Here is a 22954-nt window from a genome sequence, read left to right as displayed (position 1 = left end):
CCTGCTGAGGGGTGAGAGTGATCCCCAGTGCCTGGGCCTCCTGAGGGGTGAGAGTGAGCCCCTGTGTCTGTGCCTGCTCATCAGTGAGGGTGATCCCCAGTTCCTGGGCCTGCTGAGGGCTGAGAGTCATCCCCAGTTCCTGGGCCTGCTGGGGGGTGAGAGTGATCCCTCGGGCCTGGACCTGCTGGGGGCTGAGAGTCATCCCCAGTGCTTGGGCTTGTTGGGGGGTGAGAGTGATCCCCAGTGCCTTGGCCTGCTCAGGAGTGAGAGTGATCCCTAGTGCCTGGGCCTGCTGGGGGGTGAGAGTGATCCCCTGTGCCTGGACTTGCTGAGGGCTGAGAGTCATCCCCAGTGCCTGGGCCTGCTGAGGGGTGAGAGTGATCCCCAGTGCTTGGGCCTGCTGGGCGTTGAGAGTCATCCCCAGTGCCTGGGCCTGTTGGGGGGTGAGAGTGATCCCTTGTGCCTGGGCCTGCTCAGGGGTGAGTGTCATCCCCAGTTCCTGGGCCTGCTGGGGGCTGAGATTCATCCCCAGTGCCTGGGCCTGTTTAGGGGTGAGAGTGATCCCCAGTGCCTGGGCCTGCTGAGGGGTGAGGGTGAACTCCAGGTGCTGGGCCTGCTGAGGGGTGAGAGTGATGCCCCGTGCCTGGGCCTGCTGAGGGGTGAGCGTGATCCCCAGTGCCTGGGCCTGTTGAGGGGTGAGAGTCATCCCCAGAGCCTGGGCCTGCTGGGGGGTGAGAGTCATCCCCAGGGCCTGGGCCTGCTGGGGGGTGAGAGTCATCCCCAGGGCCTGGGCCTGTTGAGGGGTGAGAGTCATCCCCAGTGCCTGGGCCTGCTGGGGCGAGGGAGTCATATCCAGGGTCTGGGCCTGTTTAGGGGTGAGAGTCATCCCCAGTGCCTGGGCCTGCTGGGGGGTGAGAGTGATCCCCTGTGCCTGGGCCTCTTCAGGGGTGAGCGTGATCCCCAGTGCCTGGGCCTGCTGAGGGGTGAGAGTGATCCCCTGTGCCTGGGCCTGCTCATCAGTGAGGGTGAACCCCAGTTCCTGGGCCTGCTGAGGGGTGACAGTGATGCCCAGTGCCTTGGCCTCCTCAGTGGTGAGACTGATCCCCAGTGCCTGGGCCTGTTGAGGAGTTAGAGTGAGGAACCTTGTGGGATACTGTCCAGAAACTGGAAAGGCCTCAGGTGAGGGTGATTTTGTGGAGGGAGGAGTGGTTGGTATAGGCTGCTTTCCATCAGCAAGAATGTCTAATGCCTTAAGATGCCCATGGAAGTCTTTTCTTTGGTGTAACTGGTATGCTGCTTTCGGTATGGTCTTCCACCGGGGAGACAATGTCATTGAAGTTTGGCTGAACATCTTTTCTTGTTCTTCGGAGTTTTTCTCATTAATCTTCATCTGATCTTTTGTTTTTTTCTGCCTCTGCCTTTCATGGTCCTCTACATTTCTCCTTGGCTCTTGCTTCTCCTCTTTCTCCCAATTTATTTCCAGCTCCTGATGTCTCATTTCCTTCTGAACATGCCTCTTCTGCTGTCCCTTCTCCTTCTCCAGGGGCACCGCTTGTTTTTCCACTTTTCGATTCCATGCTTCCAGCTGTTGTTGTTTTGACTTCTGATAATCTTCTTCCTCTTCTCTTTGTGTTTGCTCCTCTTCTTGTTCAGTCTGCTTTTGCATCCTCTGTTTCTGCTGTTTCTTCCACATTTCCTCTTCCTGCCACTGTTTCTGCTTCTGTTGTCCTTGCTTTCCTTCCTTCATCTGGAGCCATGACTCTTCCTCCTGCAGTTTTTTATTTATCATCTCATAGCCCTTCTTCCAAAAACTCCCTTCTTGCAACTGGTGTTTGAGACCCTTACCAAATATTTTTTCTTGACCTTCTTGCAAATGTTCCTCCCGCCTTTGTTTTTCCTTTTCCTTGTGGTCTCTCCCTACTGTTGAGGCTACTGGAGCATTTCTTTCCCCTTCTATTTCAGTCAAGATCATTTGTATTAAATTGTCAGTTAGTGGGTCCATGCTCTTAGATGACAGTAATGTGCTAATTTCAGTCTTTGCACTAATGGGCTTCTGAAAATGCAATCCTGGCATAAATGAGACTTCTTTTCTTCGTTTCATAGGTTTCTCTCCAACTTGTCCTGCACTTTTTATATCTTTGTATTTCCTCAAGGTTTTTGTCACAGTTTCAGCCACATTTTGGAAATATTCCTCTATTTTTGCCTTTATGATTCCTAATTTTTCAACCTCTGCCGTTTTTAATAATAACTCCTCTTTTGGCACAGTCTTTTTATCCAAAGGCTTTCCTATGTTATCAATTTTCTCTTTTAGGAAAGCCATTACGGCTTTTTGAAATTCTTCTAGGTTACTGTCTTCACTTTTACCGTCTGGACTTCCTAGAACTCTGGTGGATTCTGAAGTCTTTTCTGCTACCCTAGATTTTGGCTTCACAAGTCCATGAGACTTGACTTTCTTGGTGAGGACTAATATGTCCTCTTCAGTTTTTCTCTGTTTGCTTGTGATGGTTTCTGAAGTGACGTGGTGTTTCTTTCCTTTTGTTTTCACTTTCTCAGAGGAATAACCAAGTTGGGTGAACCCGAATTGCTCTGCTTGGCTGCTCGTCTCACTTTTGCTCTCTTTGTCCATTGACTCAGCGGTGGGTTCCTCTTCATTCTCTGAAGAAATCTGGCTTTTGTCACGTGAATACTCAGGCTTGAGCTTCCTGAATTGTTCCCATATACTACTTGTTCCACTTCTGCCACCTTGGCTTTTTGTGTCAGTAGAAGGGTAATCAGCAGGGACATGTCGACTTCTTGAATCAGTGGATGACTTTGATTTGTCTTCGGAAATGGATTTTATTTCTTTTCTCTTCTTTTCTAGTGACTGTAGCTCCAAATGGTAATCAAGTTTGGTCTCTGAGTCTTTCTCTTTACCTTTATCATCACTCACATTTAATCCAGAGGTCTCATGCATATATGGGCCTTTAGTTCGCTGTTTTTTCTGTGATTGATACTGGTCAGTCCCATCTTTCTGATAGACATCACCTTTCTTCAGTGATATCTTATCTTCAGTGATATCTTCAGAAGACTTTTTTGGTTTTTTTTCAAGTAAAGGATATCGCTCTTCAATTAAATCTGGAGTCATTTCAGCTGGGGCTGTATATGAAATAGCTGAGTCCCACTTGATCCCCAAGCCTTTGGTCCCTTTTGTTTGGGTCTCATCTATAATATTTTCAAATTCTTTAACCAAAATATCATCCATACTGTTTTCTATGTCAGCTTTGCTACTGGATGATTGTGAAGAAAGTTCAGGCAACACTTTCAAGGTTGATGTGGGTAATGCTGTACCTACTTGGGGTTCTACAACACCTTTGGACCGAATAAATTGTTCATATTTTTCTTCTGCATCTTGAAGTTTCTGCTGAAGCATTTCATTTTTTTCACTGAGCTCTCGCATTATCTTCAGGGAGAGCTCTTTTTCTTTTTCACTTGTCTCACTTATATACATATTGGCACTCTGGAGGTTAGAAACTTTTAGTTCATCATTTAGTGTACTCAAAGCTTTGGAAAGGTTTATTATCGTTGATGATATATATTTAATAGCATTGTTTTCCAATTTATTGAACATCGTAGTGTTTATGAGTTCCTGTAGCATATCTTGGATTTCTGAAACCTTTGTATTTGTTGCAAATTCATCACTAATTATCTGATCTGGTCTTAAAGCATGAGCTGTTGCAGGTCGCTTTATAACTCTTTCTTTCCAAGATTTCCATAGAGTACCTCTAGATGCTAAAGGAAAAAAACCCATAAAACATAAAATAATGAGATTGCATTTCTTGTTCTGTGTTGTGCTCTATCTATGCTAAAGCCTAAGGAATTTAGCCAAAATTTATAGATAGCTATAGGATAAAGATTCATCAGAAAGCCTTGGCTCCCATGGGGCACCTGACTGACTGTCTGTAGAGCATGTGACTTGATCTTGGAGCTGTGAGTTCGAGCCCCACATTGGGTGTAGAAACTACTTAAAAATAAAATCATAAAAAAAAAAAGCTTTGCCTACAAATTAAATAGTATTATTTTTAAAAGAATAACTCTTCCCACAATCACCTAGAACTTTTGCTTCCAAACTAGTCTTTATTCTTTATTTGTAATCTCAATTTACCTTCAGTTACAAGTTTGGGATTAGATATAACAAAACTTTCCTTTGGCTTTGATTATGCTTGGTGCTTTCCATTTTCTTTCTTGGCTTTCTGCCTTTCTTTTCTCACTTTTCTGAATCACACTTAATCTTGGTTCTTTCAGAAGAGTCAAAAAAGGGCGCCTGGGTGGCTCAGTTGGTTAAGCGACTGCCTTCGGCTCAGGTCATGATCCCGGAGTCCTGGGATCGAGTCCCGCATCGGGCTCCCGGCTCGGCGGGGAGCCTGCTTCTCCCTCTGACCCTATCCCCTCTCATGCTGTTTCTCTCTCTCTCTCTCAAATAAATAAATAAATAAAATCTTTAAAAAAAAAAAAAAAGAAGAGTCAAAAAAGAGCAGACAAAAGTCAAACATTTGAAGGGATTTCTAGAATGGCTGAATGAGAAACTAAGCACATTTCCCCCCCAAAAAAGCAATGATAAAGCTTGACAAAGCTGCCAAAACCAACCATTTTAGGACTTTGGAAATTGACCAAAGCTATACAACAATTTGGTAAGCATTAATTCAAGAAAAATTACTAAACTTCAGTAAGAGCAGTGGAAGTCTGTGATGTTTTAGCCCGGAGCTTCTTCTGTCTCTGACTCCCCCACCCAGTGGCCTGGGGGTTCTACTAAAGTGAGGCAGGCTGTGAAGTTTGACAGCTCTACTGCCTAACGGGGCTGACTTGATCTGGAATAAAGCAGGGAAAAAAACATGCTTAGGGGCATTGTCTAAAACAATACTTCCTTAACCCATACACAGACCCATTAGCAAAGAATAGAAGACTTACTGAATCAATCTGGATCACTTAATAATTGGCCAATTATTGACCACTAAGCTATGCTGACCCAAAGGTGACCCCTAGGAATTCAGGCCTTAAAATAAAAACAAAAATGAAAAAAGAATAAAAGAATAACTGAGCAGAAATATCAGTGACTACACATTGTTGGGGAGACAGACTCCACTGAATTAGTCCAGGGAAGTCACTAAAAAGCAAACCAAAAAAGGGACCAAAAAAAGCCCTGGAGGTTATAGGGAAAATCAGAGTCTAAAGTTGCCATAGGGGACACCTGGGTGGCTCAGTCGGTTGAGCGGTTGAGCGTCTGCCTTTGGCCCCAATTGTGATCACAGGGTCCTGAGATTGAGCCCCGCGTTGGGCTCCCTGCTCAGCGGGGAGCCTGCTTCTCCCTCTGCCCTGCCCCCCATGCTCTCTCTCTCAAATAAATAAATAAAAATCTAAAAAAAATAAAAAACGTTGCTATGTTATTTAAAATGTCCAGTTTTTTTAGGTGGGGGAGGGGCAGAGGGAGAGGGAGAGAGAATCTCAAGCAGGCTCCCTGTCCAGTGTGGAGCCCAATGTGGGGCTTGATCTCACAACCCTGAGATCATGACCTGAGTTGAAATCAAGAGTCAGATGCTTAATTGACTGAGCCACCCAGGTGCCCCTAAAATGTCCAGTTTTTAACATAAAAGGAGCATGCAGAGAAACAGAAAAGTATAACCTATACACGGGATAAAATCAGTCAATAGAAATTGTCTCAGGGATTGGCAGGGGAGCAGATGTTGCACTTATCAGAAAAAGACTTTGAAAGAAGAATTATAACTATGTTCAAAGAACTAAAGGAAGCCAAATTTTAAAATAAAGGAAAAATACAATGACAATTATCATCAAATAGAGCATATCAATAAAGAGATGGAAATTAGAAAAACCAAGTGGAAAATATAGACTTACAAAGTACAATAACTGAAATGAAAAATTTACCAAGAGGGCCCAACAGTAGATTTGAAATGACAGAAGAAAATAACCAGCAAATTTGACACTAGATTAGTAGAGATTGTCTAATCTGAAGGACAGGGAGGAAAAAGAATAAAAAAAAAATGAAAAAAGCCTCAGAGACCTGTGGGACACCATCAAACGTGCCATTGTACAAGTGATAGAAGTCCCAGAAGAAGAGGAGACAGAGAGGGACATTAAAAATATTGAGGAAGTGGGGGCTCCTGGGTGGCTCAGTCTGTTAAGTGTCTGCCTTCAGCTCAGGTCATGATCTCAGAATCCTGGGATTGAGCCCTGTGTCAGACTCCCAACTCAGGGGGGGCATTTGCTTCTCCCTCTCCCTCTACCCTCCCTACCCCACTCATGCTCTCTCTCTCAAATATATAAATAAAATCTTAAAAAATATATTGAGGAAATAATAATGGCCAAATTATCTCAAACTTGATGAAAAACATTAATCTACACATTCAAGAAGCTCATTGAAATCTAAGTAAGATAAACATAAAAAGATCCATACCTAGATACATCATAGTCAAACTGTTGAAAGCTACACAATGAGTCTTTAAAGCAAAAAGAAAAAAATGACTTATCACAATCAAAGGAGACTCAAAACTCAAAGTACGGGGGAACCATAGTAAATTTAACAGCTTACTACTTATTAGAAACAATAGAGGCCAGAAGACAGAGAGATGACAAATTCAAAGCGCTGAAAGAATAATTCTGCTAACCAAGAATTCTATATCCAGGGAAACTACTCTTCAAAAAATGAAGGTAAACCATCCATTCCCTGAAATAACACTCTTCCCAAAGTAGCATGCACATGCAACTCTCATAACCATCCTCATTACATGCATCTTTTAATACTTCTCTAAATGCATTACAGAATTTCTATTACATCCATTCCCTGAAATAACACTCTTCTCAAAGTAGTATGCACATACAACTCTTGTAACCATCCTTATTACATGTGTTTTTAAACAGTTCTCTAAATATATTACAGTATTCACTGAAATAACACTCCTGCAAAGGAACTTGCAGTGAACACTCATATATCCATAGTTAATGCATGTGTTTTAAACACCTCTCTAAATGTGGTACAGAATGTCTATTACATCCATTCCCTGAAATAACTCTTTTCAAAGTACCATACATGTACAATTATTTTTTTAAATGAAGGTAAGAAATAAGACATACAGATGACAACTAAGGATATGAAAAGATGGTCAGTATTGTCTGTCATTAGAGAATTGCAAACTGGTGCAACCTTTCTGGAAAACAGTATAGAAGTTCCTCAAAAAGTTAAAAATAGAACTACCCTACAACCCAGCAATTGCACTACTAGGCACCTACTCAAAGGATACAAAAAATAGCGATTTGAGGGGGTACATTTGAGGGGGGTACATCGCAGCGTTATCAACAATAGCCAAATTATGGAAAGAGTCCAAATATCCATCAACTGATGAATGGATAAAGAAGATGTGGTATATATATATATATGTATACAATGGAATATTACTCAGCCATCAAAAGAATGAAATCTTGCCATTTGCAATGATGTGGATGGAGCCAAAATGTATTATGCTAAGCGAAATAAGTTAGTCAGAGAAAGAAAAGTACCATATGATTTCACTTATATGTGGAATTTAGGAAACAAAACAGATGAACATAGGGAAAGGAAGAAAAGAAAAAGAGAGGGAGGCAAACCCATAAGAGACTATTAACTATGGAGAACAAACTGAGAGTTGCTGGAGGGGAGGTGGGAATGAAAAATGACATAGCTACTTGGGAAGACAGTTTGGCAGTTTTTTACAAAGTTACTTATGAAGTAATGTAGTCTTATCGTATGATCTAGCAATCATGCTCCTAGGCATTTACCTAATTAATTTGAAAACTTATGTCTATGAGAATGTTTATATATAGGAGCTTTATTCTTAATCACCAAAACTTGGAAGCAATCAAGTGTCCTTCAGTAGGTAGATAAACAAACTGGTGAATCTATACAATGGAATATTATTCAGCAGTAAAAAGAAATAAGCTATTAAGCCACAAAAAGATAGGGAGGAACCTTAAATGTGTATTGCTAAGTGATAGAAGCCAGTGTGAAAAAGCTACATACTGCATGATTCCAATTATATGGCATTCTTGAAAAGTCAAAACTATGGAGACATTAAAAAAATCAGTAGTTATCAGGAGTTTGGGGAGAAAGGGGAAGGATTAATAGGTGAAACACAGGGGATTTTTAGGATGGAGAAACTATTCCATATGATACTATAATGGTGGATACATGACAATATACATTTGTCAAATCCCATAGAACTCTATAGCTCAAAGAGTGAAACTTCATGAATGCAAAATTTTTTTTAATTTTTTTTTTTTAGGTTTTAATTTATTTATTTGAGAGAGAGAGACAGAGCTAGTGAGAGAGAGCAGAAGTGGGGAGGAGAGGGAGAAGCAGGCTCCCTGCAGAGCAAGGAGCCTGATGTGGGACTCGATCCGAGGACCCCGGGATCATGACCTGAGCTGAAGGCAGATGCTTAACTGACTGAGCCACCCAGGTGCCCTGAATGCAAAAAATTTTAAATACCCATTTAGGAGGTCAGGGGATCCCAGGAAAGAATGTAGATTGTGATAAGAGAGTCTAACTGTATAAGAAATGTATGACACAACCTCACTGAAAGGAATGAGGGGGAGGGGAGAGTGCTGACCTAAGTAACTGGAAATGGAGTTTGTAAGACTGCAGGCAAAGGGAACTGCGTGTAAGTACTGTACCCTAGATGATAAGTTATTCCTCACTGGGGTATGGGTTAATAATTCTGATACTGCTATGCATGTATACTGGAATTGAACAATTAAGTAAAACAGATGGTAGGAGGAAGTTTCTCATTGAGTTGTAATTTATAGATAAGCAAGGGGAAGAAATTAAAATGATCCATGTGCATGATAATGAATTAGAGTTAGAGTATGAACTTATGTTTAAAGTGTTAGATTTGAGGGGCGCCTGGGTGGCTCAGTTGGTTAAGCGACTGCCTTCGGCTCAGGTCATGATCCTGGAGTCCCGGGATCGAGTCCCACATCGGGCTCCCTGCTCGGCAGGGAGTCTGCTTCTCCCTCTGACCCTCCTCCCTCTCATGCTCTCTGTCTCTCATTCTCTCTCTCTCAAATAAATAAATAAAATCTTTAAAAAAAAAATAAATAAAGTGTTAGATTTGATTGATTGATTGATTGATTTATAGATATGGGTATACACATTGGTTCTATACACAAACTTTTTTTTTGCTCTGTCAGATGAGAGAACTGAACAGAAATGATACCCCAGTAGCAATGAGCACTCCTAGCAACCAGACTTTGCTTTTTAATACTATTCTCCACTAAAAGGAACCAGAAATTCTTGGAGAAATGGCAGATTCTAGGATTGGGGCAGGACATATTTGAGATGAACCTGAAGTATCTTGTAGTGCCAGAAAGTAGGGAAGTGCCAAAAAAATAAAAAAGAAAAACCACATTGATGGGGTTATGTTAAAGGGGCACAGGAACCAAGTGAAAGAGGTCCCAATGGCCAAAACTAGAACAGCTTGAGCAAGAAAATAAAGTAGAATTGGATTATAACTCAAAGTACAAAATAAATATCTGTTGAGTTCATTTTGATATAAATAATTGAGTAAATTAATAAACAAGGAAGAAGAGATAAACTCTAGTGCATAAAAACTCCAAATAATTTATGTAGATATTCATCCTAAAAGAAAGGGAGCATAACTCCCCATTACTTATGTGTGGGCTGCACATACAGACTTACTTTTAAAAAGCACAGCATGGAAAATGAGGAAAAAGAGTAACTTTACAGTGGAGAAACCTGACAAGCACTACTTTAGCCAGGTAATGAAGGTCAACATTAAGTCATCAATCATTTGATAGTATGTGCCCTTGAAATTATATGATGACAATGATACTTCACCTCTGTGATCTTTCCTCTCAGAACCCATAACCCCAGGGTAAACATGAGAAAAAACATCAGACAAATTCCAACAGGGGAGCCTCTTATAATATATCTGACTGGTACTCCTCAAGCCTGTCAGGAACATCAAACAGTAGGAAAAGTCTGAGAAACTGTCACAGCCAAGAAAGCCTAAGGAGACATGACAACAGTGTAATCAGGTACCCGGATGGGATCCTGAAACAACACAAGGACATTAGGTAAAAACAAGGAATTATGACTTCAGTCCAAAATTATGGACTTTAGTTAATAATGTGTCAATACTGGTTTGTTGATTGTAACAAATGAATCATACTAATGTAATATATTAATAATAAGAGAAACTCTGAAGAGATATATGGAATTCTCTGTATTATTTTCTCAATTTTTCTCTAAATCTAAAACTGCCTTAAAAAAAATGAAAGTGAAATAAAGACATTCCCAGATAAGCTAAGAGGGAAAGAATTTGCTTCTAGTAGACTGCCTTATAAGGAATATAAAGAAGTCCTTCAGACTGAAAGGAAATGATACCAGAGGATAACTCAAATTCACACAAAGAAATAAAGAACACCAGTATATGTAGGTAAAAATAAAAGAAAGTAAAAATATTTTTTCTTTTTCCTCTCTGATTAAAAAGACAATCTATAAAACAATAATTATGAAACTATATTGTTGGGCTTATGAAACATAAAAATGTAATATATATGACAAAGCACAAAGGAGGGGAAGAGAATGGAGCTATTGAAGCAAAGATTCTATATTTTGCTGGTATTAAGTTAGTACTAATCTTAAATAGGTTATGATAATTTATGATGTATACTGCAATCCCTTAGAGCAGCTACTAAGGTAGTTACTCCAAAAATATAGGGGGAAAATGGAATTGAAATGGGACACTAAAAAATATTTGTTTAACACAGAAGGTAGTAGAAGAAGAACAGGGGAACAAGAGAGATGAGACATGAGAAACAAACAAAAACGTGGCAGGTGTAAATCCAACCATATTGATGATTACATTAAATATTAATGAATCAAGCACTCCAATCATAGTCAAAGATTGCCAAATTTTATGTGTGTGTAGGTGTGTGTGTGTGTATATGTATGTATATATATATATATATATTTAAAAGCTGACAAGATCCAACTATAAGCAACACATCTTTGATTCAACCTTGCAAACAGTAACCGCAGGGGAGCTGGAGATAATATACTTATATCAAACATAATAGACTTTAAGACAAAAAATGTTTCTAGAGACAATGAGGGACATTTTATAATAAGAAGAAGGTCAGTTCATCAGGAAGCTATCACAATTGTAAACATATATGCACCTAATAACAGAGACTTAAAATATAGGAAGCAAAAACTGACAGAATTAAAGAGAGAAATAGACAACTCAATAATAATAGTTGGAAAGTTCAATATCCCACTCTCAATAATAGAACAACTAGACAGAAAATCAGTAAGGATATATATAGAAGACTAAAACAACAATATAAATCAATTATAGAACACTCCACCCAACAACAGCTAAATATATATTCTTTTCAAGCACACACGGAACATTCTCCAGGATAGACCATATGGTAAGCTATAAAGCAAGTCACAATGAATTTAAAAGGATTGAAAGAATACAAAGTACATTCCCCAAAATACTTTGTAATGGGTAGTTAGATAATATATAATTTCCTAGTCGTTCTGCTTCTCTGGTTCAACACTGACTGATACAAGTTTTTAATACAACACTGAAACCATGATCCATAAAAGAAAACATTGATAGGGCGCCTGGGTGGCTCAGTTGGTTAAGCGACTGCCTTCGGCTCAGGTCATGATCCTGGAGTCCCTGGATCGAGTCCCGCATCGGGCTCCCTGCTTGGCAGGGAGTCTGCTTCTCCCTCTGACCCTCCCCCCTCTCATGTGCTTGCTCTCTCTCATTCTCTCTCAAATAAAAAAAAAAAAAAAAAATCTAAAAAAAAAAAAGAAAACATTGATAAATTGATTTGACTTCATCAAAATCCAACACCATTGAGCTTCAAAGACCCCATTAAGAAAGTGAAAAGACAAACCACAGATTGAGAGAAAATATTTGAAAATCACATTTTTTTTGTCTCAAGATTTTGTCTATTTGGGGTGCCTCCCTCTGCTTGTGTTCCTTCTCTTGCTGTGTCTCTCTGTCAAATAAATAAATAAAATCTTTAAAAAAAAAGATTTTATTTATTTGAGAGAGAGGGAGAATGAGCAAGAGAGTGAGAACACAAGCAGTGGGAGGAGCAGAGGGGGAGGGAGAAACAGGCTACCCATTGAGCAGGGAGCCAGATGCAGGGCTCAATCCCAGGATCCTGGGATCACGACCCAAGCCTAAGGCAGATGCTTAACAAACTGAGCCACCCAGGCACCCTGAAAATCACATTTCTGATAAAGGACTTGTATCCAGAATACATAAAGGACTCTTAAAACTCAATAATAAAATGGGTAAATATTTGAATAATCATTTCATCAAAATAAATATAAGAATGGCTAATAAGCACCTGAAAAGATGCTCGACATCATTAGTCTTCAGGGAAATGCAATTTAAAACCACAGTGGGGGGCGCCTGGGTGGCTCAGTTGTTAAGCGTCTGCCTTCAGCTCAGGGTCATGATCCCAGGGTCCTGGGATCAAGCCCCACGTCGGGCTCCCTGCTCCGCGGGAAGCCTGCTTCTCCCTCCCCCACTCCCCCTGCTTGTGTTCCCTCTCTCGCTGTGTCTCTCTCTCAAATAAATAAATAAATAAAATAAAATAAAATAAATAAAAAAATAAAACCACAGTGGGATACCACTTCATACATCTTAGTAAGGTTATACTAAAAAAGACCATAACAAGTATTGTTGAGAATGTGGAGAAACTGGAACCTTAATACATTGCTGATGGGAATGTAAAATAGCGCTGTCATTTGGGCAATAAGTTAACAATTTCTTAAAAAGTTAAGCATAAACTTACCAGCAATTGATAAATGACCCAGAAATTCTACTCCTGGGTATCTACCCGAAAGAAATGAAAACATATGTCCACACAAAGACTTATACATGTGTGTTCATATCAGCATTATTCATAAAAGTCAAATGTAGAAACATTCCAATGTCCATGAACTGGTGAGTAGGTAAACAAAATGTGGTATATGCAAACAGTGAGATACAATTGGTAATAGAAAGAAACTACTAATACATCCTATAACATGGCTGAATCTCAAAACCATTATGTTAAATAAAAGAAACCAGATATTTAAAAAAAAAACACATATAATATGATTCCATCTTATGAAACATCCAAAAAAGGCAAACCTATTGAAACAGAAAATAGATTGGTGCATGTCTGGGACTGGGGTGGGAAAGAGGATTGATTGCAAATGGGCATGAGGGATCTTTTTGGGATGAAGGAAATGTTCTAAAATTGAATTGTGGTGAGTTACACAACTCTAAATTTATTAAAACTCATTGAATTGTACACTTAACATATATGAGTTTTATGGTATGTAAATTGTACCTTAATAAAGCCATTTTTTAGAAAAAAGTCAAATCTGTTTCCAATGTCTTAAAGCACCCTTACTTATTTTTTTCTTTTGTCTCTTCTTTTCTTCAAGCAAAGATACACTAATTCTACTCAGTATCTTGACATTGTTCTCAATAGCTTTGAACGATTCTGGTAAAAACTCCATTTGTGCTATCCAGTGGTGGTGTTCCTCAATACCAACTGCAGTCATCTCAGACAAAATGGCATCTTGAAGAGAGTAAAAAAATACTTCTGTGCAGAAAAATAATTATAACCATATAGGCTTATAATATTGGCCAACTACTCCATATTATAGTATTGGGGAATGTAGATATCTCACACTTATTGCTATTCTGAAGCTTTTCTCTATGAAGAAATGAAAAAGGAAGAGACTTGGAATAGAAAGCTGAACAATAAATCTTGGACATGAAAATACTCTGGTATCTAAAAATGTGAGCATGTGTTTTAATATTGAGGAACTAAACCCAATTAACTCCTTTCATAAGTTATCGTATTTTAAAACCCTCGTTACATGTTATTTCTTGCAACTTAATGACATCCCCTTTTTGTATTCTAAGCTTATTCATTCTTTCATTTAACCAATGTCTCCTTTGTCATGTATTGTTCTAGATACTGAGGATACAGCACTAAATAAAACAAATTCCCTGACTTCATACTGCTTGCATTCTAGTGAAAGGAGACAGACAAAAATTAGTTATGTAGTATGTCAGATGGTAAGAAATGCTACAGACAAAAATAAAGAGTAAAGCGTAATGGACAGTGCCCAGGAGTAGGGAATGGAGATGGTCAGAGAACACATCATTTTAAAGTGAGATATAAGCAGAGAATGAGCCACGTGGCTGCTTGTGGACAATGTTCCAGGCAAAGGGATAGCAAGCACAAAGATACTGGGCAGGGACATGCTGGCTTGCTTGAAGAAAAGCAAGGAGCCCAGAATAGCTGGCATTAAGTGAGCAGGACTATATTTTTCTTATTTTATTCTTACTGAAACAGTGGATAACTGTTTTCTCAATAACCTCATTAGTCTTCTTTAATCTGATTAATCCTTTAAAATTTATAGATCCTATTCTCTAGCTTTTTCATTAACTTAATGGTTTTCCTTTGAACCACCTCTGGAAACTTACTCCATTCTTCCAACCAGGCCAGGATGTACACAAGAGTCTTTTCTCTAATTTCAGCATTCTTAGCATAAGTAACTATTTTCTCCAGGAAATTTCCTCTCCGTTTCTTATGTTCTGTAAGGGAGATTTTTCTTCCAGAGTGCACGTTCTCATCAAGAGTGTAGCGATTTATTATCCGCTGCACATTGAGCATTATGTCAGTCAGCTGCATGTTAATGTCCTATAAGAATAAGAAGGGGGATATATTAATAAATTCTCAGTTTGTTGACATAATTGAACATCTGTTCATAAAAACTCTCAACAAAGTGGGTTTAGAGGAACATATCTCAACATAATAAAGGCCATATATGAAAAACCCACAGCTGGGGCTCCTGGGTGGCTCAGTTGGTTAGGCGACTGCCTTCAGCTCAGGTCATGATCCTGGAATCCTGGGATCGAGTACCACATCGGGCTCCCTGCTCAGCGGGGAGTCTGCTTCTCCCTCTGACCCTCCTCCCTCTCATGCTCTCTGTCTCTCATTCTCTCTCTCAAATAAATAAATAAAATCTTGAAAAAAAACCCCACAGCTAACATTATACTCCATAGTGAAAAACTGAGAACTTTTCCTTTAAGATCAGGAATAAGACAAAGATGTCCACTCTCACCGCTTTTATTCAACAAAGTTCTGGAAGTCCTAGCCACAGCAGTCAGACAAGAAAAAGAAATGACGCATCTATATTGGTCAGGAAGAAATTAGACTGTCAGTATTTGCAGATGACATGATACTATATATAGAAAACCTTAAGACTCCACCAAAAAAAAAAACTATTAGAAGTACTAAATGAATTGAGTAAAGTTGCAGGATACAAAATTAATACCCAGAAAATGGTAGCATTTCTATAGACTAATAATGAAGTAGCAGAAAGAGAGATTAAGAAAATAATCCCATTTACAATTGTACCAAAAAGAATAAAACACCTATGAATAAACTTAACCAAAGAGGTGAAAGACCTGTACTCTGAAAACTTTAAAACATTCATGAAATAAATTGATGGCACAAATAAATGGAAAGATATTCCATGTTCATGTATAGGAAGAATTAATATTGTTAAAATGTCCATACTACACAAGCAATCTACAGATTCAATTCAATCCCTATCAAAATACCAATAGCATTTTTCACAGAACCAGAACAAATAATACTAAAATTTGTATGCAACCACAAAAGACCCTACATAACCAAAGCAATCTTGAGAAGGAAGAACAAAGCAGGGGGTAAAATTTCAGATTTTAAGTTATACTGTAAAGGTGTAGTGGGGCACCTGGGTGGCTCAGTCAGTTAAGCGTCTGCCTTTGGCTCAGGTCATGATCCCAGGGTCCTGGGATTGAGCCCCACATCGGGCTCCCCACTGAGCATGGAGCCCGCTTTTCCCTCTCCCTCTACTGCTCCCCCTGCTTGTGCTCTCTCGCTGTCTCTCTCTCTCAAATAAATAAAAAATTTTTAAAGATTTTATTTATTGGGGCACCTGGGTGGCTCAGTCGGTTAAGCGGCTGCCTTCGGCTCAGGTCATGATCCCTGGGTCCTGGGATCGAGCCCCACGTCCGGCTCCCTGCTCAGCGGAGAGCCTGCTTCTCCCTCTCTCTCTGCCTGCCTCCCTGCCTACTTGTGCTTTCTCTCTCTGTGTCAAATAAATAAATAAAATCTTTAAAAAAAAAAAGATTTTATTTATTTATTTATTTATTTATTTATTTATTTATTTATTTATTTGACAGAGAGAGAGATAGCAAGAGCATGAACATAAGCACGGGGAGTGGGAGAGGGAGAAGCAGGCTTCCTGCCGAGCAGGGAGCCTCATGTGGGACTGGATCCCAGAACCCTGGGATCATGACCTGAGCTGAAGGCAGATGCCTAATGACTGAGCCACCCAGGTGCCCCTCAAATAAATAAATATTAAAAAAAAAATAAAGCTGTAGTAATCAAAATGGTATGGTGCTGTAACAAAAATAGACACATGGGTCAATGACAGTATAGAGAGCCCAGAAATAAACCCACAAATATATGGTCAATTATCTTTGACACAGTGAGAAAGAATATGCAATGGGAAAAGACAGTCTCTTCAACAAATGGATTTGTATCAACCTACATTTGTAGCTTTCACTCTTATTTTAATTCTACATGTAGGTGTAAGCCTCTGTCTACTTCTTTATTATGTCTTCTAGTGAAGTTTGACCTAGAATTTACAAATTGAAATACTTGTTATTAGAAATTACTTTCCTAAAAAAAAAAGAAATTACTTTCCCTTTATTTACCCTCACACTTATATTAATTATTTAAAGTATGAGTATAGATATTTTATCTATGAATTTCATCCCAGGAATGAAAGGGATGTTAAAATATTTTAAAAGGGCACAGTGAATATGATAGATAATGAACCACCACTCCACCTTTTCCAACTTTATTACTCTTTCAATTTGGTTTCAGACAAACAGCTCTTTCTATACTCCTTACAATAAGAGTAAGATTTGGATTTTTGCAAACCCATCATGGAAAAGGAATAATCAGATATTTAGGTGCTGGAAATATTGCAATTAGAAACAGAGATGATGCAAAAGAACGAAAGGAAGGAAGGGAGGGAGGGAGGGGAGGGAGATGCAATTGCAGCAAATAATTTAAGTCAGGAACACAGGAGAGTGGAGACAAAGTTTGATAAGCCAAGTGATGAAAAAATAACACTACAAGCTAACCCATAGCACAGTGGTGAAGGAAAAAAACAATACCAAGTCCTCATAAATTCTTCCAGAAAACTAAAGAGGCAGTAGCAGTTCCTAATTCATTCTTTGAGGCCATTACCCTGATACCAAGGCCAGATAAAGACACTACAAAAAGAACGAATGAACAAACAAAAGGAAAGAAAGAAAGAGAAGAAAAGAAAAGGAAAGAAAGAAAGAAAGAAAAAAGGAAGGGAATAAAGAGAGAAAGAGAGGAAGAAAGAAAACTATAGACCAACATCCCTGGTGAATATTGACGCAAAAATCCTCAACAAAATACTCTCAAACAGAATTCAACAGCACGTTAAAAGGATTATACATTATGGGTAAGTGGGATTTTTTCCCGGAATGTAAGAATGGTTCAACATATGAAAGCCAATCAATGAAATATACCAAATTAACAGAATCCTAGGAAAAACACCACATGATCATTTCAATTGATGCAGAAAAAGCATTTGACAAAATTTAACACCTTTTCATGATAAAAGCATACAAAAAACATGGAATAGATAGAAACTTCCTGAACATGATAAAAAATATATATGAAAAATCTAGAGGGGCACCTGGGTGGCTTAGTCGGTTAAGTGCCTGACTCTTGGTTTTGGCTTGGGTCATGATCTCAGGGTCCTAGGATTGAGCCCCATGTTGGGCTCCCCGCTCAGCGGGGAGTCTGCTTGTCTCCCCCTCTCTCTGCCCCTCCCCATACTCAAATAAATAAATATATATTTTTTAAAAGCCAAAGAAAAATCCAGAGGTAATATTCTCAATAGTGAAAGACTGAAAGGTTTTCCTCTAAAGTCAGGAACAAGGCAAGGATGCCCACTTTCACCACTTCTAGTCAACATATTACTCTAAGTTTTAGCGAAGAACAATTAGGCAAGAAAAAGAAATAATAAAAAACATCCAAATTGGAAAGGAGGAAATAAAACTGTATCTGTTTTCAGATGATATAATCTTATATGTAGAAAACCCTAAAGATTACACACATGAAAAAACTGTTAGGGAGTGCATTGAATGTGTAGGTTGCTCTGGGTAACATAGACATTTTAACAATATTTGTTCTTCCAATCCATGAAGCATAGAATGTTTTTCCATTTCTTTGTGTCACTCTCAACTTCTTTCATAAGTGTTCTATAGTTTTCAGAGTACAGATCCCTTGCCTCTTTGGTTAGGTTTATTCCTGGGTATCTTATGGTTTTTGGTGCAATTGTAAATGGGATTGATACCTTAATTTCTCTTTCTCCTGTCTCAGTGTATAGAAATGCAACTGATTTCTATGCATTGATTTTATATCCTGCCACTTTGCTGAATTCCTGTATGAGATCTAGCAATTTTTGGGTGGAGTCTTTTGGGTTTTCCACATAGAGTATCATGTCATCTGTGAAGATTGAGAGTTTGACTACTTCTTTGCCAATTTGGATGCCTTTTATTTCTTTTTGTTGTCTGACTGCTGAGTACTATGTTGAACAGCAGTGGTGAGAGTGGACATCCCTGTCATGTTCCTGACAGCAGAAAAGCTCTCAGTTTTTCCCCATTGAGAATGATTTTTGCTGTGTGCTTTTTGTATATGGCTTTTTGTATATGGCTTTGTATATATAGACCAAAAGAACAGGTGCCCCTGTATATGGCTTTTATGATATTGAGGTATGTTCCCTCTATCCCTACACTGCAGAGAGTTTTAATAGAGAAAGGATGCTGTATTTTTTCAAATGTCCATCAACAGATGAATGGATAAAGATGTGATATATATATATATAATGGAATATTAATCAGCCATCAGAAAAAATGAAATCTTGGGGCACCTGGGTGGCTCAGTCAGTTAAGCATCTGCCTTTGGCTCAGGTCATGATCCCAGGGTCCTGGGATCGAGCCCCGCATCGGGCTCCCTGCTCAGCGGGGAGCCTGCTTCTCCCTGCTTGTGCTCTTTCTCTCTGTCAAATAAATAAATAAAATCTTGGAAAAAAAAAATCTTACCATTTACAATGATGTGGATGGAACTAGAGGGTATTATGCTAAGTGAAATAAGTTAATCAGAGAAAGACAATTATATGATTTCACTCATATGTGGAATTTAAGAAACAGAACAGAATCACAGGGGAAGGGAGGGAAAAATAAAATAAGATGAAATCAGGGAGGGAGACAAACCATAAGAGACTCTTAACTATAGGAAACAAACTGAGGGTTGCTGGAGGGGAGGTGGTTGGGGAGTATGGGGTAACTAACTGGGTGATGGGCATTAAGGAAGGTATGTGATGTAATGAGCACTGGGTGTTACATGCAAATGATGAATCACTGAACTCTACTTCTGAAACTAATAATACACTATATGTTAATTAATTGAATTTAAGTAAAGTAAAATTAAAAAATAAATAAAATGCAAATTATCTAGAGGGGAAAAAAACTGTTAGAACTAGTAAATGAATTCAGCTAAAGTTGTGGGATATGAAATCACACCCAAAAATCAATTGTGTTGTTATACACCAAAAATGAACAATCTGAAAAGGAAATTAAGAAAACAAATCCATTTACAATAGTATCAAAAGAATAAAATACTAGGAATAAACTTAACCAAGGAGGTGGAAGACTTGTACACTTGTAATTTTCACTACAAAATGTTCAGAAGAAATTAAACACAAATAAATGGAAAGACATTCCATGTTCATGGAATGGAAGACTTAATATTGTTAAGACATCAATACTACCAAAACTGATCTACAGATTTAATGCAATCCCTATTAAAATTCCAATAGTATTTTTTGCATAAGTAGAAAAATCCATTCTAAAATTCATATGGAGTCTCAAGGTACCCTGAATACCCAAAATAGTCTTGAGAAAGAAGAATAAAATTGGAAAGCACACACTTCTCATTTTTAAATCCTAGTACAAAAGCAATGGTAATTAAAACAGAATACTGACATAAAGACAGATATATAGACCAAAAGAACAGAGTAGAGTGCCCAGAAATAAACTTCTGCATATATGGTCAAATGGTTTTTTAAAAAATATTTATTTATCCATTTGAGAGAGAGAGAAAGAGAGCAGGGGGAGTGGCAGAGGGAAATGGAGAGAGAGAATCCCAAGCAGACTCCCTGCTGAGCTCAGAGCCTGACACAGAGCTCGATCCCACCACCCTGAGCCAAAATCAAGAGTTGGATGCTCAACTGACTGAGCGACCATGTGCCCCTCAAATGATTTTTGATAAGGGTGCCAAGACCATTCAATGGGGAAAAAGCAGTCTTTCAACAAATAGTGTCGGGAAAACTGGAGATCCATGCAAAAGGATGAAGTTGGGCCATTACCTTACAGCATATACAAAAATTAACTCAGAGTGGGTAAAAAAAACTAAGCATAAGACCTAAAGTTATAAAGCAGAAGAAAACGTAGAGGGAAAATCTTCATGATATTGGATTTGGCAATGACTTCTTGGATTTGACACCAAAACTACAGGCAACAAAAGTAAAAATAAATTGGGCTAAATCAACTGTAAAGCTTTTGTGCATCAAAGGACACAGTCAACAGATTGAAAAGGCAACCTATGGAATGGAAGAAAATATTTGCAAGTCATATCTCTGATAAGGGGTTAATATCCATAATACATAAGGAACTCCTACAACTCAACATTAAAAAAAATAATGACTCAATTTGAAAATGGGCGAAAGATTTAACGATTTATTTTAGAGAGGGGGGAACGGTCAGAAAGAGTCTCAAGCAGACTCTACTGAGTCCAGAGCCCGACACAGGGCTCAATCCTGAAATCACGACCTGAGCTGAAACCAAGTGTTGGATGTTTAACCAACTGTGCCACTCAGGCATCCCAAAAATGGGCAAAGGATGTAAATAAACATTCAGAAACGATATACAAATGGCTGACGAGCATATGAAAAGAAGCTTAACATCATAATCTTTAAGGAAATGCAAATCAAAACTACAATGAGATATCACATCATACCCGTTAGGATGGCTACTATTAAAAAAATAATAATACAGAAAATAATAAAGGTTGATGAGGATGTAGAAAATTGGAACTCTTGTGTACTGTTGGTGGGAATATAAAATGGTGCAGCTACTATGGAAAACAGTATGGTGGTTCCTCAAAAAATTAAAAATTAAATTACCATATGATCCAACAATTCCACTCTAGGTATATAAAGAATTTAAAGCAGGGATTTGAACAAATGTTTGTCCTCCTATGTTCATAGCAGCATTACTCACAGTAGCATAGAGGTGGAAGCAATCCAAGGGCCCAGTGATTAATGAATGGATAAACAAAATATGATATATACACACAATGATAAAGAGAATTTACAAAAAATGTATAGTTAGCATCATACTTAATGGTGCAAGTCTAAAGTGCTCTAAGGATTCTGCTCTAATCACTTATATTCAACATTATAAAAGGTCCTACCTATTGCAATAAGGAAAGAAAAGGAAATAAAAGAATAAAGATTGGAAAGGGAGAAATAAAACGGTTTTTATTTACAGACAAAAATACTGTTTATGTAAAAACTCCCAAAGAATCTACAAAAAAGCTATCATTAACATGTTCACAGGATAGGAGACCAGTATACAAAAATCAAAACTGTAGGGGCACCTGGGTGGTGCAGTTGGTTGAGAATCTGACTCTTGGTTTTGGCTCAGGTCGTGATCTCATGGGTTGTGGGATCAAGCCCTGACTGAGTTGGGCTCTGTACTCAGCAGGGAGTCTGCTTGAGATTCTCTCTGTCCCTCTTCCTCTACCCCTCCTGCTGGTGCTCTCTCTCTCTAAAATAAATAAATCTTAAAAAAAAAATCGAAACTGTATTTCTATAAGCTAGCAATAAATTGGAAATTGAAATTTAGTAAAACTACCATTTGCAATTACACTAAAAACATGAAATATGTAGGTATAAATCTAACAAAATAATAATAGTTAAGCCACTTAAGATAACAGTTTGGCAATTTCTTGTAAATGTATGGTTCCATATGACCTAGCTATACCATTGCTAGGTATTCACTCAAGAGAAATGAAAACTTATGTTTATACAAGAATTAATGCATGAATGTTTGTAGTGACTTTATTCATAATTGCTCCAAACTGGAAACAACCCAAATATCCTTCAACTGCTAAATGATAAAATATCCTAAAACAGATTCAAATGACTACATAGGGTGATTCGATTTATAAGGCATTCAAGAAAGGGAAAACTATAGGCACAGAAAACTAATGGCTGTCAGGGGTAGGGGAGGGGTTGACAACAAAAGGGCACAGGAGAATTTTTTGAGGAGATTTTAAATATGGATTTTGGTGGTTACACATCTGTATGCCTTTGTCAAAACTCCCAGAACAAGACACCAAAAGGGTGAATTTTATTATACATGAATTTTACCTTAATTTAAAAAAATTATCCAATTAAAAAAAATGTACAGGAAGTAAAATCAGACTATCTGGATTTGATTCCATATAACAACTATGACTTTAAGGCAAGCCTCAAAAATCTCATTTTTCTCATCTGTGAAATAGGATTAAGAATAATACCTATTCATATTGGATTATCATGGGGATTAAATGAGATGATCTATAGATAAAATTTTACCATAGGTAACATGGTAAACACTATAAATATTACTGGTTATTAAGTACTTACTATGTGCCACAGGGGTCA

The 22954-nt window shown here is 38.4% G+C and overlaps 1 protein-coding gene across 1 annotated transcript in view; it reads right to left on the bottom strand.

Moving 5' to 3' along the window:
* FAM186A (family with sequence similarity 186 member A) overlaps positions 1-22954 on the bottom strand; it is a 76420-nt gene that overhangs the window by 17787 nt on the left and 35679 nt on the right. Inside the window, exons 3-5 of the mRNA XM_032421095.1 lie at positions 14568-14784; positions 13480-13650; positions 146-3768 (exon numbers count right to left, since the gene is read on the bottom strand). Of these exons, the coding sequence (XP_032276986.1) occupies positions 146-3768; positions 13480-13650; positions 14568-14784 (4011 nt within the window). The remainder of the gene's footprint in view (positions 1-145; positions 3769-13479; positions 13651-14567; positions 14785-22954) is intronic.

This window comes from Phoca vitulina, unplaced genomic scaffold (genome assembly GCF_004348235.1).
Source record: "Phoca vitulina isolate PV1807 unplaced genomic scaffold, GSC_HSeal_1.0 scaffold23, whole genome shotgun sequence".
Lineage (NCBI taxonomy): Eukaryota > Metazoa > Chordata > Mammalia > Carnivora > Phocidae > Phoca > Phoca vitulina.
This window is presented reverse-complemented; position numbering and strand designations above follow the sequence as displayed.